Genomic DNA, 14,714 nt, shown 5'->3' with positions numbered 1-14,714 from the left:
AACCTCTGCCAGAGCTATGTCTAACCCAAGGCCATTCCAGCAGGTGCAAGTGGAGGAGTGGGGAATCAAACCCAGTTCTCCCAAATAAGAGTCCACACACTTAACCACTACATCAAACTGGCTCTCTGATAAGCTTTTGATAAGGTTCCACATACTACTCTAGTTGGCAAGTTGATAAAATGTGGTTTGGATCCTGTTACTGTTAGGTGAATCTCTAACTGGCTGAAAAACTGCACACAAAGAGTGCTTGTGGATAATTCTTCATTCTCTTGGAGAGGGATGACAGGTGGATTGCCTCAAGGATCTGTCCTTGAATTATGTAGATCATGATAAGGAGGATGGGAAGGGGTGCATCAATGCTTAGTTCTTGTGGCCCATTCTTACACCCTAGGGAAATACTTATTGACCCTTTGGGGTCAGGCAACTATTTTTCTCCAGGGATCAAGGGATCCCGGAGGATTTTGCCATCTTTTGGGCATGGATCAGGGGTCACTGAGGATGTATATGTGAGGGGGAGGTATTTGTGAATTTCCTGCATTGTGCAGGGCGTTGGACTAGATGACCCCGGAGATCCCTTCCAACTCTATGATTCCACAAATAGTATCCACAAATAGAGAGCCAGTTTGGTGTAGTGGTTAAGTTCATGGACTCTTATCTGGGAGAACCGGGTTTGATTCCCCACTCCTCCACTTGCACCTGCTGGAATGGCCTTGGGTTAGCCATAGCTATAGCAGAGGTTGTCCTTGAAAGGGCAGCTGCTGTGAGAGCCCTCTCAGCCCCACCCACCTCACAGGGTGTTTGTTGTGGGGGGAGAAGATAAAGGAGATTGTCAGCCACTCTGAGTCTCTGATTCAGAGAGAAGGGCAGGGTATAAATCTGCAATTCTTCTTCTTCTTCTTCTTCTTCTTCTTCTTCTTCTATTCCCCATCAGAAGTATGCAAAATGTAATCTTAAATACTGTTTGAAATAATAGCATATGAGATTAAAATTTTGTCCCAGGTGCTTGATCTGTGATGATGCAGTCACTTATGCGATATGCATGCTTAAGTCAACCAACCTTTAGATGGATACATAGCGACACATGAAAAAGATCAGTTCATGTCAATCTACAGTATCTAAGAATGGGCTATCCAAGAAAAAGTACCCTTATTCTTGAGCCATTGGGGAGGGAGAAATACAACCTAATGGGGGAGTATACAACCTAATAGTGTAATATATCCAAATGAGCAGTTGTGTTGGTCTGAAGCAGTTGAACAAAGCAGGAGTCAATTTACACCTTTAAGACCAACTAAGCTTTATTCAGAACATAAGCTTTCATGTGCTAAAAACACACTTCTTCAGACGAGGGGATCAGATATACAGTATATGACGAATGAGCATATGGTATGATATGAGCTGGTTTGACTTTATTCAATTTTTTTCAGATACAACAATTACCCACATGTAAAAGACCACCAAAGGGTTTGTGAGCCAGCAGTATTCTATCCACCACCACCTCTTCCAGAGGAATATATGTGGTTTTCCTTGCCTCCTGTGTTTACCCTCACATCAATCCAACACTCTAACCACTACAACACACTGACTCTCAATTCATTACTCATATGAGGCACTTTGGTGAAAAGCCTCTGTGGAAACTACTTACATGATAAGCACAAGTTTGGCAACCTATAAATGGACTGTGGTGAATGGACACATCCTGTCAGGCACAATTCCCCCACATGAAGGTATCACATCTCACAAATGAGATCTTCTATCAAGATACAAGCCCACTAGTAGCATTATGTCTTCCTGAGGTTAGAAAATGTGCTCTTGCCGGACCTTGATAGCATCCAAATCAACTGGTGATTTGTATGTGAATGAGCCAATCTGATGGTCACCACAGCCAGAAATTACCATCTCAAACATGAGAGTGGAGTTAGGTCTCATATTCATCCACAAGTCATTAAGAGCCAAATAACTGAATAACATATATGAATCTATGCACTGGCCCTACACCAAAAAAGTATTACAATGAAAACATACTTCAAGACTTCCATTTTCTTCTTCATCTTCCAAGGCTTGTTTCTTAATGTTGCAATTAACTTCTTTTTCTCTTCCACTGCTTCCTTCAGCTTAGCCATTTCCTCCTCCGTCATTTCATCCTCATCAGAACTAGAATCAGAGCTTTAAAAAAGAAAAATAGGAATAAGAACTTAGGAACTTGGTTGAAAATTCTTATTTATAGTAGCCAGGTTTATAGTAGCTATTTGTGTATTGGAGATAAATGGAAGACATCAATGTACCACAATAAATCACGTGCCTACGAAGTTAATTTGAAACTGAGTTCTGAACTACTAAATCAATCATCAATCACAATACAGGGTACATATGTAAATTTTTCTTATGTAAGATCATAAACAGCTGTCAAGATGAAAACGAAGATGGTATTCAAAAGGAAAGGAATTCTACATGGTTAAGCCAGTAACAAGAAACCCTGCTCCTGTTAGTTTCATTTGATGACATACTTATCAAAAATTGGCTTAGGGTCAATACAGACAAGGCACTGGGCTAGTCAACTCCAGGTTGGGAAATTCCTAGAGATTTGGGGGTGGAGTCTAAGGAGGGTGGAGAGGACCTCAACAGGGTATAATGCCACAGAGTCCACTCTACAAAGTGTGTTCTTCAAGGGACCTAATCCTCATAATATGGTGATCTGTTGTAATTCCTGGAGATCTCCAGGCACCTGGAAGTTGAGAAGCCTACACATGGTAACTGTGATAAGACCAGCCCAATGTTTTAAAAATGTTTAATTTTGATGGAGGCCATGGGAAGTGAAAGTGTGGGAGGTCTACAAAAACAAGCCACACCAAGTTGCTAAAGCTCACATATTTTTGAGCGATCTCAGAATTAGGGCTAAATAGTTTCTGAATTGATGTGTGTACCTGTACCTGATTTATATAGTCTATTTATGTTGCCTTAAAACATCTTTGCTGTTCTATATATAGCTGTCTGTGCCATTATTCACTTCCAAAAGCGTTTCTCTTTATACTTTATAATCTTCAGGATGTCATTTTCAAACTTACCTTCTTTTTTATTCTGTGATGAAAGCAGAGGGGGTTTTTTTGTTGTTGTTTTGTTTTTGTATCCTGCAGGTCTTCCCTTAGTTAATAATGGTTTGTTTCTATAAAAATAAGTCTGGAGAAAGCCTGTGATCTTATTGAACTGTTCGTCTAAATCTAAGAAGTGTTGCTTATAGCTACTTAGATTTGAAGGAAAAAAAAACCCTCAGGTTTCACCTCAATACATGCTGGGTTGTTGCATGTCCATTTTCTGACAAGCTTTTCATCGCTACTCATCACAATCCCATAGACTCTGATTGATGTCTGGTATTTCCATTTTTTTTAACATTTCCTTAGCGGTGCCCTTTCTTTCAAATGACACAGCTCTGGAGTGTGACTTATTGTGGAAATTCTGGTGTCATAACATTACACAGAATTTAAAAGCCACTATGCTGTAATTGTTAACCTATTACTTAATTTTATTATTCATCACACTTATATCCCATCCATTTTTCAGATGGTGTAACTGGATGGGTATTATTTTATTATTTTCCTCACAACAATCCTGGGACAAAGATTCAGCTTAGAGGAAATTTAGGCTGGGAGGGAATTCGTCTCCTCCCCAGCCGAGCGGACCATCGTCCGCTAAGGCTGGGTGCCGCCCAACAGGATTGAGGCAGTGGAACAGCTTACTTCTGGGCGGGGGGTGAGGCACGGCCTTAAAAGGCCAGCCCCATCCCCCGAACAAGCAGTTGGAAATCACTCTCGGCCCACCCGCCCGTCATGCAGTACAGGCAAAGGCTGGTCACCTTTTTAAGGGGCCGGGTAGGAATTTTTCGCCCCCCTGACAAGTTGGCCGGTCGAGGGGTGTTTTTGCCTACCCTGTACTGCAGGTAATGGGTGATGGCAATTGGATCGGCGGTGCTGTTAAATAGGTTGGTCACTGGCTGTTTGTTGTTGGGAATATGTTTTGGGGATTGGTGAGTTCCCGTTACATTGCACCATTTTGGTGAAAGGCCTTTCTGGGTGACCGTTAAGCTGTACAGCCCAAGGTCAGCACCAGGGAGTCTGGGGATCCCGTCACACGGAGAGTGTCCACATTCCAGGCTGTACGGCTTTCAGGATGGTGGAGCTTGGGTGAGCGGCGATCATGTTGCTCGGCCAGCCGGGTCTGAGCCACTGGGTTGGCTTATACCCGGGGCTTTGGGGGCTTGCCCATTTTCAGGACAAGGAGGTGGTCTGGTATGACCCATGGCTTGACCTGTCCCCACGTTTTGCCCTTTCTGTTAAGTTAATAAAGTGGCCATTTAATCTAATTTTGTGTCTGTCTCATTATTCCGACTGGGGAGGCAATGGCTGGCACATGGTTATCCACTAAGCTTTAGAAGCAAATGATATGAACACAGATCCCCACCTCAGTCCAAGTCTAAACACTACATTACACTTTATTTCTTGATCATTCACAACCAATTAAATGTGATTACTCCAAAGTAAGCTGTTGAAAATATGTTCTTTATTTTAGTTTAAGAAAGCAACTCCACATCATATGTAATTTCTTAGCATGATTCAGTTTTTTCAAGTGGAAAAAGGGTAACCGGAAGTGTTGGACTAAGATCTGGGAGACCCATATACAAATCCCCACTCTACTATGGAAGCTGACTGGATGACCATGGACCAGTCACACACTCTCAGCCTAAGCTTCTTCTCAGGGTTGTTGTGAGAGAGCATGCTGGAAGCTGTGTTGTGTGTGTAATGAAGCTTTGGTTGCTTCTGGAAGGAGGGAAGGCGGCATCCTGAAACCCACCAATTGTGCCTATGACAACCACTTTGTTGTAAGACGTTGTTAGCTGAACGGCTGTGTTGCACTCAAACAGTTTGAACTAGGATTGCCAGGTCTATGTTGGAAAATACTTGGGACCTTTGGAGGTGGATCAAGGAGAGGATGGGGTTTGGGGAGGGGCTAGTTTGTCTGTATGTAGGGTTGCCAGCTTCCAAGTGGGGCTTGAAGATATTCCAGAATTACAAATGATTTCCAGATTACAGAGATCAGTTCCTCTGGCGGAAACAACAAGACTGGAGGGTGGACTTTATGGCATAATACCCAGGATGCTACAGTTGCCAGCCTGCAGGTGGAAAAAAAATACCTGCATGTGCGGCCTGGAGATCTTCTGCTTTTACAACTGATCTCCAGCTGGCAGAGATCAGCTCCCCTGGTGAAAATGCCTGTTTTGAAGAGTGGACTCTACGGAATTGAAATACAGCTGAGGAGGGGGGAAGAGAAGTAAAGATCACTCGCCTATCCTGCCTGGTCACCTAGAGCAATTCTTTACTTCCCCACAGTGACTAGTCACAAGTCTGCCTTTCACACATTCCCTCATAATGGCATGTTCTAAGCAGACACAATTTCTCTGCAACAACCCAGTGGTCTATCTAATCCAGTATCCTGTTTCACACAGTGGCCAACCTGGTTGCCCTGGAGGGCCAACAAACAGATCACAGAGGCTGAGGCTTTCCCCGATGGTGCCTCAATAGCCCTGGGATTCAGCGGTTCACTCTCTCTATGGAGTCATTGTGCCAGTAGCCCTGGATAGACATCTCTTACAGGAATCTGTCTAATTCCCTTTCTCAAGCCATGTACACTCATGTCCATTACTATATGCCCAATGGCAGTAAATCCCCCAATTTAATTACTCACTGAGTGTACATCCTTTAACCCATCAACTTCCAATAAGCCCCTAAGTTCCAGTATTATGAGAAAAGAGTTCTCTGTTCATGTTTTTTATCCCATGCTTAATTTTAAAAGCCTCTGGCACTTTCCCCTTAGTCATCTTCTCTCTGAACAGGAAACACTCTTGCCTCCTGCCTAAGAGAGCTCGTTTGGTTAGGGAACCAGTTTGGTGTAGTGGTTAAGTGTGCAGACTCTTATCTGGGAGAACCGGGTTTGATTCCCCACTCCTTCACTTACAGCTGCTGGAATTGCCTTGGGTTAGCCATAGCTCTGTCAGGAGTTGTCCTTGAAAGGGCAGCTGCTGTGAGAGCCCTCTCAGTCCCACCCACTTCACAGAGTATCTGTTGTGAAGGATGAAGGTAAAGGAGATTGTGAGCTGCTCTGAGATTCAGAGTGGAGGGTGGGATATAAATCTACAGTCTTCTTTTCACTTTCCTACCAGGGACCCCAGTGCATATCTGACTCTCCCCCCCAAAAACAGAAACTCTACAAAAGTCAGACACAGGCATGCACAGATTCTCTTGCTACCACTGTGTTTCTACACAGCACGCACTGTGGCCAAAAGCCAGACTTCCCCCCATTTGGATGCGCCTTGGTAAACTCTATGGCAAATGTCACAGGTGTGCCTGCTAACTTCAGGACTTTTTGGAACACCTTCCTGTTACTCATAAACAGTAAGTTTGAGGCTCTAAAGTTATTCTGCATTAAGAATGTGATCCATGATGCTCAAGCTCCAAATCCATGAGCAGGGGTCAGTTTGCACATAAGAAATGGAGAGCTGCAAAGCTCTGGGCAGGCCCAGCTTGAGGCTCTAAAGTTTGAGGCTCTAAAGTTATTCTGCATTAAGAATGTGATCCATGATGCTCAAGCTCCAAATCCACGAGCAGGGGTCAGTTTGCACATAAGAAATGGAGAGCTGCAAAGCTCTGGGCAGGCCCAGCTTTGTCCAAACAATGTTGCCTAACCCCACTCATTCAGAAATTTATCAGAAAGGGCTGATTCATTTGTAGGGAGACTGCACATGCAGGCCTGGTGCATGGGGTTCTGGCGCCTAAGGCAGAACCCCAACACACACACACCCATAAAAGGTTTCGTGCACACAAAGCGTGCATGCAGCGTGATGACATCACAATGATGTCACAGACATGCCGCTTTCAGCTCTGAGGGATTGGGGGAAGCTCCTCCAATCCCTCAGAGCCAAAAGGACAGTCGGCCCTTCCCTTCCCCCATGCCCTCAAAGAGTGCAGAGGAAGGAAAAATGCTGCTTTCGGCTCTGAGGGATCGGGGGAAGCTCCTCCAATCCCTCAGAGCCGACAGGACAGTTGGTCTTTCCCTTCCCCTGTGCCTTTAGAGGGCGGAGGAAAGGAAAGCACCGCTTTCGGAGTAGCGGAGGTTCAGGGATGGCGCAAGCGGGGAAGGGGCACCTGCCCCCCACCCCTGCTGGGAGCTGATGCCCTAGGCAATTGCCTAGTTTGCTGACTCCCATGCGCCAGGCCTGTGCATGTGGTTTGCCACAAAGGCTGTGATGAGCAGCACAAGGAGATGAGAACACAGCATCCAGAGCTCCCTCTGAGTTCCTTCTTCTCCCACCCCTGTTTATCATCCTCAGACGGGCAAATTCTGCTTGATGTGAAAAGTGGCACCAGGGCTCTGGTGAGGGAAGCGGGCTCTCTCCTTGGTGATATTTGAGGAGGAGAAGGCCAAATCTGGCTTGCTGAGCAACAATACACAAGGTGCTACAGTTGCCAGTCTGCACGTGGGACCTGGAGATCTCCCATTTTTACAACTGATCTCCAGCTGGCAGAGATCAGCTCCTCTGGAGAAAATGCCTGCTTTGAAGGGTGGACTGTATGGCATTGTACCATAAAGTCCACCCTTCAAAGCAGGCATTTTCTCCAAGGGAGCTGATCTCTGCCAGCTGGAGATCAGTTGTAAAAGCAGGAGATCTCTAGGCTCCACGTCCAGGCTGGCAACTGTAGCACCCTGGGTATTATGTCATAAAGTCCACCCTCCAAACTTGTTTCCTCCAGAGGAACTGATCTCTGTAATCTGGAAATCATTTGCAATTCTGGAATATCTTCAAGACCCACCTGGAAGCTAGCAACCCTACATACAAACAAACTAGCATTTTGAAACGGGGAAGTAAAACTATTACCAGTATAACAAGTTGGAGAGCCAGTTTGGTGTAGTGGTTAAGTGTGCGGACTCTTATCTGGGAGAACCGGGTTTGATTCCCCACTCCTCCACTTGCACCTGCTAGCATGGCCTTGGGTCAGCCATAGCTCTGGCAGAGGTTGTCCTTGAAAGGGCAGCTGCTGTGACAGCCCTCTCCAGCCCCACCCACCTCACAGGGTGTCTGTTGTGGGGGAGGAAGGTAAAGGAGATTGTGAGCCGCTCTGAGACTCTTCGGAGTGGAGGGCGGGATATAAATCCAATATCATCATCATCATCATCATCATCATCATCATCATCAGTGAGAGCGTTTTCACACTGACCTTTTACTGGCGCGACCACCCTCTTCACACCAGAGGATCTGCGCGGATTTCGCACAAGAAGCGCCGGCGCACCCAAAAGAGCCGGCAACTTCCGTCGCGAAACCCGCTCAAACGGAAACCGCCAAGAAGCAGGAAAACGTTTGAGCGGCTTTTGCAACAGAAGTCGCCGGCTCTTTTGGGTGCGCCGGCGCTTCTTGTGCGAAATCCGCGCAGATCCTCCAGTGTGAAGAGGGTGGTCGCGCCAGTAAAAGGTCAGTGCGAAAACGCTCTGAGAGTTTAAAAAACACTCAGATTAGTGCATCAAATGATAAGAGTGATAAGAAGATCAGATGCAGACAATAGTATGTTCTAAAAATGGGAGATACATGACAGTAGGAACCAGAGAGTTCTATGAGTGGGCATATAGAGGGCATATAGAGCATTGCTGGAGAACAGCAAAATAGAATTGGAAAGCTAGGGCAGTAGCCATTTTGAGATTGACAACTATCATATGAGTTGCACTATGTTAGTTAATCTTTATTAAATCTACACTTCTGTAGCAACATTTTAGAAAAAATCCAAGTAGCAAATATTACAACTATGAGCAGAACCTCTTTTGGTGTTGTTGTTTTTTGCGGGGGAGGGTCTCCAGCCTGAAAGATATCAAGCTGGTGTCAACTAGAGACAGGGCTTTTTCAGCTCTGGCTCCCACTCTGTAGAATGAACTGTTGGAGGAGACTAGGGCCTGTAAAACTAAGCTGTTCTGGATGGCTTTTAGTTGACATCTCAGTGTCTTTGACAAAAGTGATCGGGTTCCCTGTGAGTACTCTGTTAACAACTTATTGATACTGATATGCTACATGGCCACCATTATTAACTGTGATGGCTGAATGTGACGGCTGTTTTATGGTATATTATGATTTTAATGATGTGTTTTACTGGATTTTATTGTATTTATTGTGTATGATTTAACATTGTCTGGAAGCTGCGCTGAGCTGATGTCAGGAGGAACGGGGTATAAATTAATGGAAATAAAGTCCAAATCTGCTTGGATTTTTACAATCCTAAATTATTTTGAGTTATCTGAAAATGCACTAATTCATTTTCCTCATTTGATTCCAGTTCATCCTTAGGAAACTTTAGCAGTTATATTCCTCATTTGCTCGGACTTTTACTCCCCCACCCCCACTGGATTTATTACTGTTTTTATTACCAATAACTGGGTAGACTGAGTTCAACTGCATTCCAACTGAGTTCAGGAGAAATCAAGACTAGATAGATGGGGAGTATAATATAGTGTGTTCAATACATGGCAGAGGTGCGATGGTAGTGATAATCAGCTCTTTATTAGATACAGCATAGTATAGAGCTGCACTATAAGACTAACTACTGGGCCAACAGGGCCAACTATATATACATTCCAGAGTCCCATGCTAGCATCCTATTGGACTATTCAAACCAGTAGGGGGGCCATGATTGGAGCATGGCAGCAGGGATTTGGATCCTACTGCCCATTGTTCCCGGATCCCCAGCTCAGTCTTACAGACTCCAATGAGCCAGGCAAGAACTCCATATAATAAACACATTACTGGTCACATATATAACAGGGAGTTTCCACATTCTGTTATGGATTCATTCCCAAGGTACTCTGCCCAAATTCTAGAACTTACATAATTATGCTTGTGCTGGATGACAGAGCAGAAGGATTTTGCTGGTCTACTGTCTGCTTCACTGCCCAGCAAACTTCTTCTTGTCCTAAGATCTCAGGGGAGATGGTGTGGTGTTCCAGGCTGGCTGCTTTTTAAACCAAGGTCCCTTGTCTGGTATGAATTAGAAATTCAAGGATGTTGGTCTGGCTCAAATTATTTCTTTCCCCATGCTCTTTGTTTTGTGGGTTCTGCTGTAGGCATTCTGTTCTGGACATGAGGAACATGATATTGGGGAAGCAAAGTTCATGGTGCCTTCCTTGTACTGAACAGATTATGGCCTTGTAGGGTTTTAACTATAATGGAAGCTTGAAACAATACAGGGGTGGGCAACTGATTAAAATGGTAAATTAGTAATGTGGCTGAATGGTTTCCCGATGGCTCTTGAGAATTTCTAGTTGCCATGGCTGCCCAGTCTATCTACGGTTCGGTATAGGGATTCAACATAGGCAGTGCCCAGGTTGTACACTATAGCACCAAGTTGCACTCTTCAAGTTTGGTCCATTGAAGAGCTTGGGACCATGAAACAGCAGAGATAATGGATAGATAGATTATGGCTAACCCCCCTCCAAAAAAAAAAAAACTAGCGGTAATCTAACCAAATAAAAGGTAGTGTCCATTTTGCAGCTTACTCAGGGACCTTAATGGTACCAAATGTTCTTCTACATCATAACTGTCACCTTATGGAGCCACTTTGCCAAACTTTTCTGAATTGCTCAAACCTTGTTATGCATATGTCCACAGTAGGAAATTGATAAATTGTGGCAAAATTCTCACATTTGCACCAAGTTGGATCCCATATTCAGTTAGGAATTTGGTTGTTACTAAGATGTCTACTTTTTCTAGATACCTTAAGCTTGTTCAAGGTGTAAATATGGGCATGATTCTGTGTGATGTGTATGCTTGGGTCTTGACCCTGCTTGTTACTTAAGGAAGCCAAGAAAGACTAAGGTACTTGATGGGGGGGGGGGATAATAAATCCTTCTGAAAGGGAGGGTTCTTATCAGGGCTTTTTTCCTGGGGGAACACGGCAGAATGGAGTTCCAGAATCACTTTGTGGAAACAAAATTATAAAAAAAAAATGTTTAGAAGTTCATGAGGAGCACCTGTGTGTTTCTCCTTCATTTCCCTCTTGAGAGTTCTGGCACCTCCTGCTAAACGAGGCTGTAGTACAGAGATTTTTTTGAGCAGGAATGCATGGTAATGCATTTCCGGTTGGGTTAGTGTCAGGGGATATGACCTAATATGCAAATGAGTTCCTGATAGGCTTTTTCTACCAAAAAAAAGCCCTGCTGTAGGGAGACTATTATTTGTGGAGTCTTCACTTGATACATATAGTTTTAATAATTTCTGCCCAGCCTCCAGTGTTCTATTATTGGGCAAGGTACTTGAATGTGTGATCACTGCTATGACAAACACTAAATGGTTAATGTTGCAACCTGGTCTGAGAACCTTGAATGACAGGAGATTCAAACAGAATTCTTCAGTTGAGAGAGTCAGTTAGGAGTGGCAGTTAAGAACTAACAGTTGACTGGGAAGGAAGCCTAAGATACTGGAAGTGGATTAAGAAGGATCCTGAGTTAGGGAAGTGAGAAGCTTGGCCCATCCCTAATAAGCCTGAAGGATATAGCTCCTAAAACCAAGGGTGATCCCTAGCCAGGGGATAAGGAAGGAAACTCACAAATAAGGTTCAGCATGGACAAGTGCAAAGTAATGCACATTAGATCCAAACATCCCAGCTATAAATTCATGTTGATGGGGTCTGAACTGGCAGAGACTGACTAGGAGAGAGATCTTGGAGTCATGGTAGATAATTCACTGAAAATGTTAACTCAGTGTGCAACAGCAGTTTTAAAAAAAAGCAGCAAATGCTATGCTGGGGATTATTAGGAAGGGAACTGAAAACAAATCAGCGAGTATCATAATGCCCCTGTATACATTGATGGTGCAGCCTCATTTGGAATACTGCATACAGTTCTGGTCACCACATCCCAGAAAAGAAATAGCATTGGAAAAAGGGCAGAAAAGGGCAACTAAATTGATTAAGGAGATGGAACACTTCCCCTATGAAGAATGGTTAAAGAGTTTAGGGCTCTTTAGCTTGGAGAAATGACAACTGAGGGGTGACATGATAGAGGTTTACAAAACTATGCATGGGATAGAGGAGGTAAAGAAGAAGTACTTTTCTCCCCTTTTCACAATACCAAAACTCATGGGCACTCAATGAATTTAATGAACAGTAAGTTTAGAACAAATAAAATGAAGTACTTCTTCATCCAAAGAGTAATTAACATGTGGAATTCACTGCCACAGGAAATGGTGGCAGCTACAGGCATAAACAGCTTCAAGAGGGGATTAGAAAAACATATGGAGCAGAGGCCCATCAGTGACCATTAGCAGTGATGCTCAGTATTCTTGGTGCTTGGGAGACAACATTAGGAGGACTTCTGGCCCCACTGGTGGATCTCCTGATAGCACCTGGTTTTTGGCCACTGGCCTGATTCAACATTGCTTCTCTTATGTTCTTAACTTGTGCAAATGTTCCTGCCTTCACCAGTTTTAGTGTCTGTAAGACCAAGAAGCTTATGCTAGTTTAAATAAGAAAAACAAATCTCTCTCCTCAAGTTTTAAAGACCTGTTTGAATAACAAAAACAGTAACTTGTTTGTGACAAATTATCTGGTGATTATTTTTATACAAAGTTACCTCATTCCTGTTGCCTATTCACCTCATAAGTCTTAAACTTGATTCATACCTGACCATTTCACCTCAAAGTTAAAACAGTTTATTATTTTTAAACTATTAGCCTCCCGTGTGCCATTATCAAACAATGACATAAGGACTTTCTTTCTTTCTTTCTTTCTTTCTTTCTTTCTTTCTTTCTTTCTTTCTTTCTTTCTTTCTTTCTTTCTTTCTTTCTTTCTTTCTTTCTTTCTTTCTTTCTTTCTCTATTTATAATCTAGATTCATATTACTGCCCTTCTCTGAGTTCACAGAGTTCAGGGTAGTTTTAGTCTCCCTCTCATTTCCCTAGGCTGGGTCAGCTTTTCCCAATATACATTCTAATGACTAGGTGGGACAGCAAGAGAGAAACAAAGAAGAAAATAGAAAAAGGGACTGCTCAGCAAAGAACAAGATAAAGGAAAATCCTGTGAGGGAGAGCAAAACTGACAACTACATTACCCCAGGGACAACATGGGGTGGCCACAAAAGAGATACCTTCTTGATAGCAGTGCCACAGCTTTGGAATATCTGCCTTGATTTTTAAATGCTGTTTCTATTTTTATATTGCTGACCTTATTGTGTGCTGTTTACTGTCACAACATAGTGAAAAAAAGTATGCAAATGTTTCACTATCCCCTTAGCTGAAATTTCAGTATATCTCAGAGTGCTCAGATGTTCAACACACACAAATCTGCCTCGGCGGGGAGGGCAGGATATAATTTATTATTATTATTATTATTATTATTATTATTATTATTATTATTATTATTATTATTATTATTATTATTATTATTATTATTTTGGTGAAAGAAGTGTTCCACAACTCTGAGAGCTTGTTTCAGCCACCAAAGGCATAGATAGAAACTTTCACAAGAATGGGAATTATTATTTTGATTGTCCCTCCTCCTTTTCACATATGAAATAACATGATGTAAGTCTGTAAAATTCTAGGGTTGTCAATCCCCCCTTGGGGAACTCCTAGAGATTTGGGGGAAGTGCCTGGGGATGACAGAGTTTCAAGACAGAAGGGAACTCAGAGTCCATCCTTCAAAGCTGCCATATCCTCTGGGAATATAATTTCTGTAGTCTGACGATCATTTGTTGCTCTGGGAGAATGCCAGGCCCCACCTGGTGTTTGGCAACCCTAGTTGTCACATAATCTTTCTGTGGACCAAATAAGGGAAATGTATGTTGTCCCTGCATTCTCCTTGAAATAAGTATATCCATTTTCTTCTGCAGGATATCATGGTATTTCCATGAGTTGATTAATGTGCGAAGGATTATGGGCCCAGAAAATAGATGAGGATGAAGCCAAAGAAATGATGAAAGATGCAAAGGCCAGATTTTTTTAGAAGCAGTTGGGAGTTCAGAATGGGGATTATTCTCCACCCCACCCCACAAATTACTGGTCCAATAAGTAATCAGATTTCCAAATGACTTTATTGCTTTGGGTAATGAGTTGTCAAAATTTGTTTATAGACATCACACATACAGTTCCAAAGTGTTCAGTGTTTTGAATGGAAGTAAAGTGCTTTTGGAAATAATGCACTTTTATGAGGGCAGAACATTTGTAGTCCTGGCTCTGGGAGCCTAAGGACTCACACAAGTTTCAGTGCACAAGGACATAAAAATATCAACAACCATTATTTTTTTGAGATATGTGAATAATAATGCATTACCCTGATCCTTTCCTCTTTTTCTTTTTCCCCCTGTTCTTCATTTTTCTGTCCCACATCTCATCTTCTGAGGATGACCTGCTTCTTGACCTGCTCCGCCTGTTTGTGCAGCCTTCTCCATCCTCAGAGTCATCATCCTCAAGTCCAGCTTCTATTCTTCGACGTCTTTTGTATCTCCGCCTGCGTTCTGCAGCTGTTATTTCTTCATCTTTCTCCACTTCATTTTTTTCTTTGTTTTTCCTGTTTGCTGCGTTTTTCTTTTGCTTACCATCTTGATGAGAGAAATGAACAAAAATCAGTTCACTTTTATCAAGCACCCACTTCTTTCCCACCCAGCCCCCAACACAAAAGTCTTCTCTGGTGTCATAAT

General features: G+C 43.1%; 1 protein-coding gene across 1 annotated transcript in view; it reads right to left on the bottom strand.

Moving 5' to 3' along the window:
• TMC1 (transmembrane channel like 1) overlaps positions 1 to 14,714 on the bottom strand; it is a 114,290-nt gene that overhangs the window by 83,322 nt on the left and 16,254 nt on the right. The window contains exons 3-4 of the mRNA XM_060236544.1: positions 14,348 to 14,615; positions 2,023 to 2,163 (exon numbers count right to left, since the gene is read on the bottom strand). Of these exons, the coding sequence (XP_060092527.1) occupies positions 2,023 to 2,163; positions 14,348 to 14,615 (409 nt within the window). The remainder of the gene's footprint in view (positions 1 to 2,022; positions 2,164 to 14,347; positions 14,616 to 14,714) is intronic.

Source organism: Heteronotia binoei, chromosome 4 (genome assembly GCF_032191835.1).
Source record: "Heteronotia binoei isolate CCM8104 ecotype False Entrance Well chromosome 4, APGP_CSIRO_Hbin_v1, whole genome shotgun sequence".
Taxonomy (NCBI): domain Eukaryota; kingdom Metazoa; phylum Chordata; class Lepidosauria; order Squamata; family Gekkonidae; genus Heteronotia; species Heteronotia binoei.
Note: the sequence above shows the minus strand (reverse complement) of the source record. Positions and strands in the feature narration are given on the sequence as shown.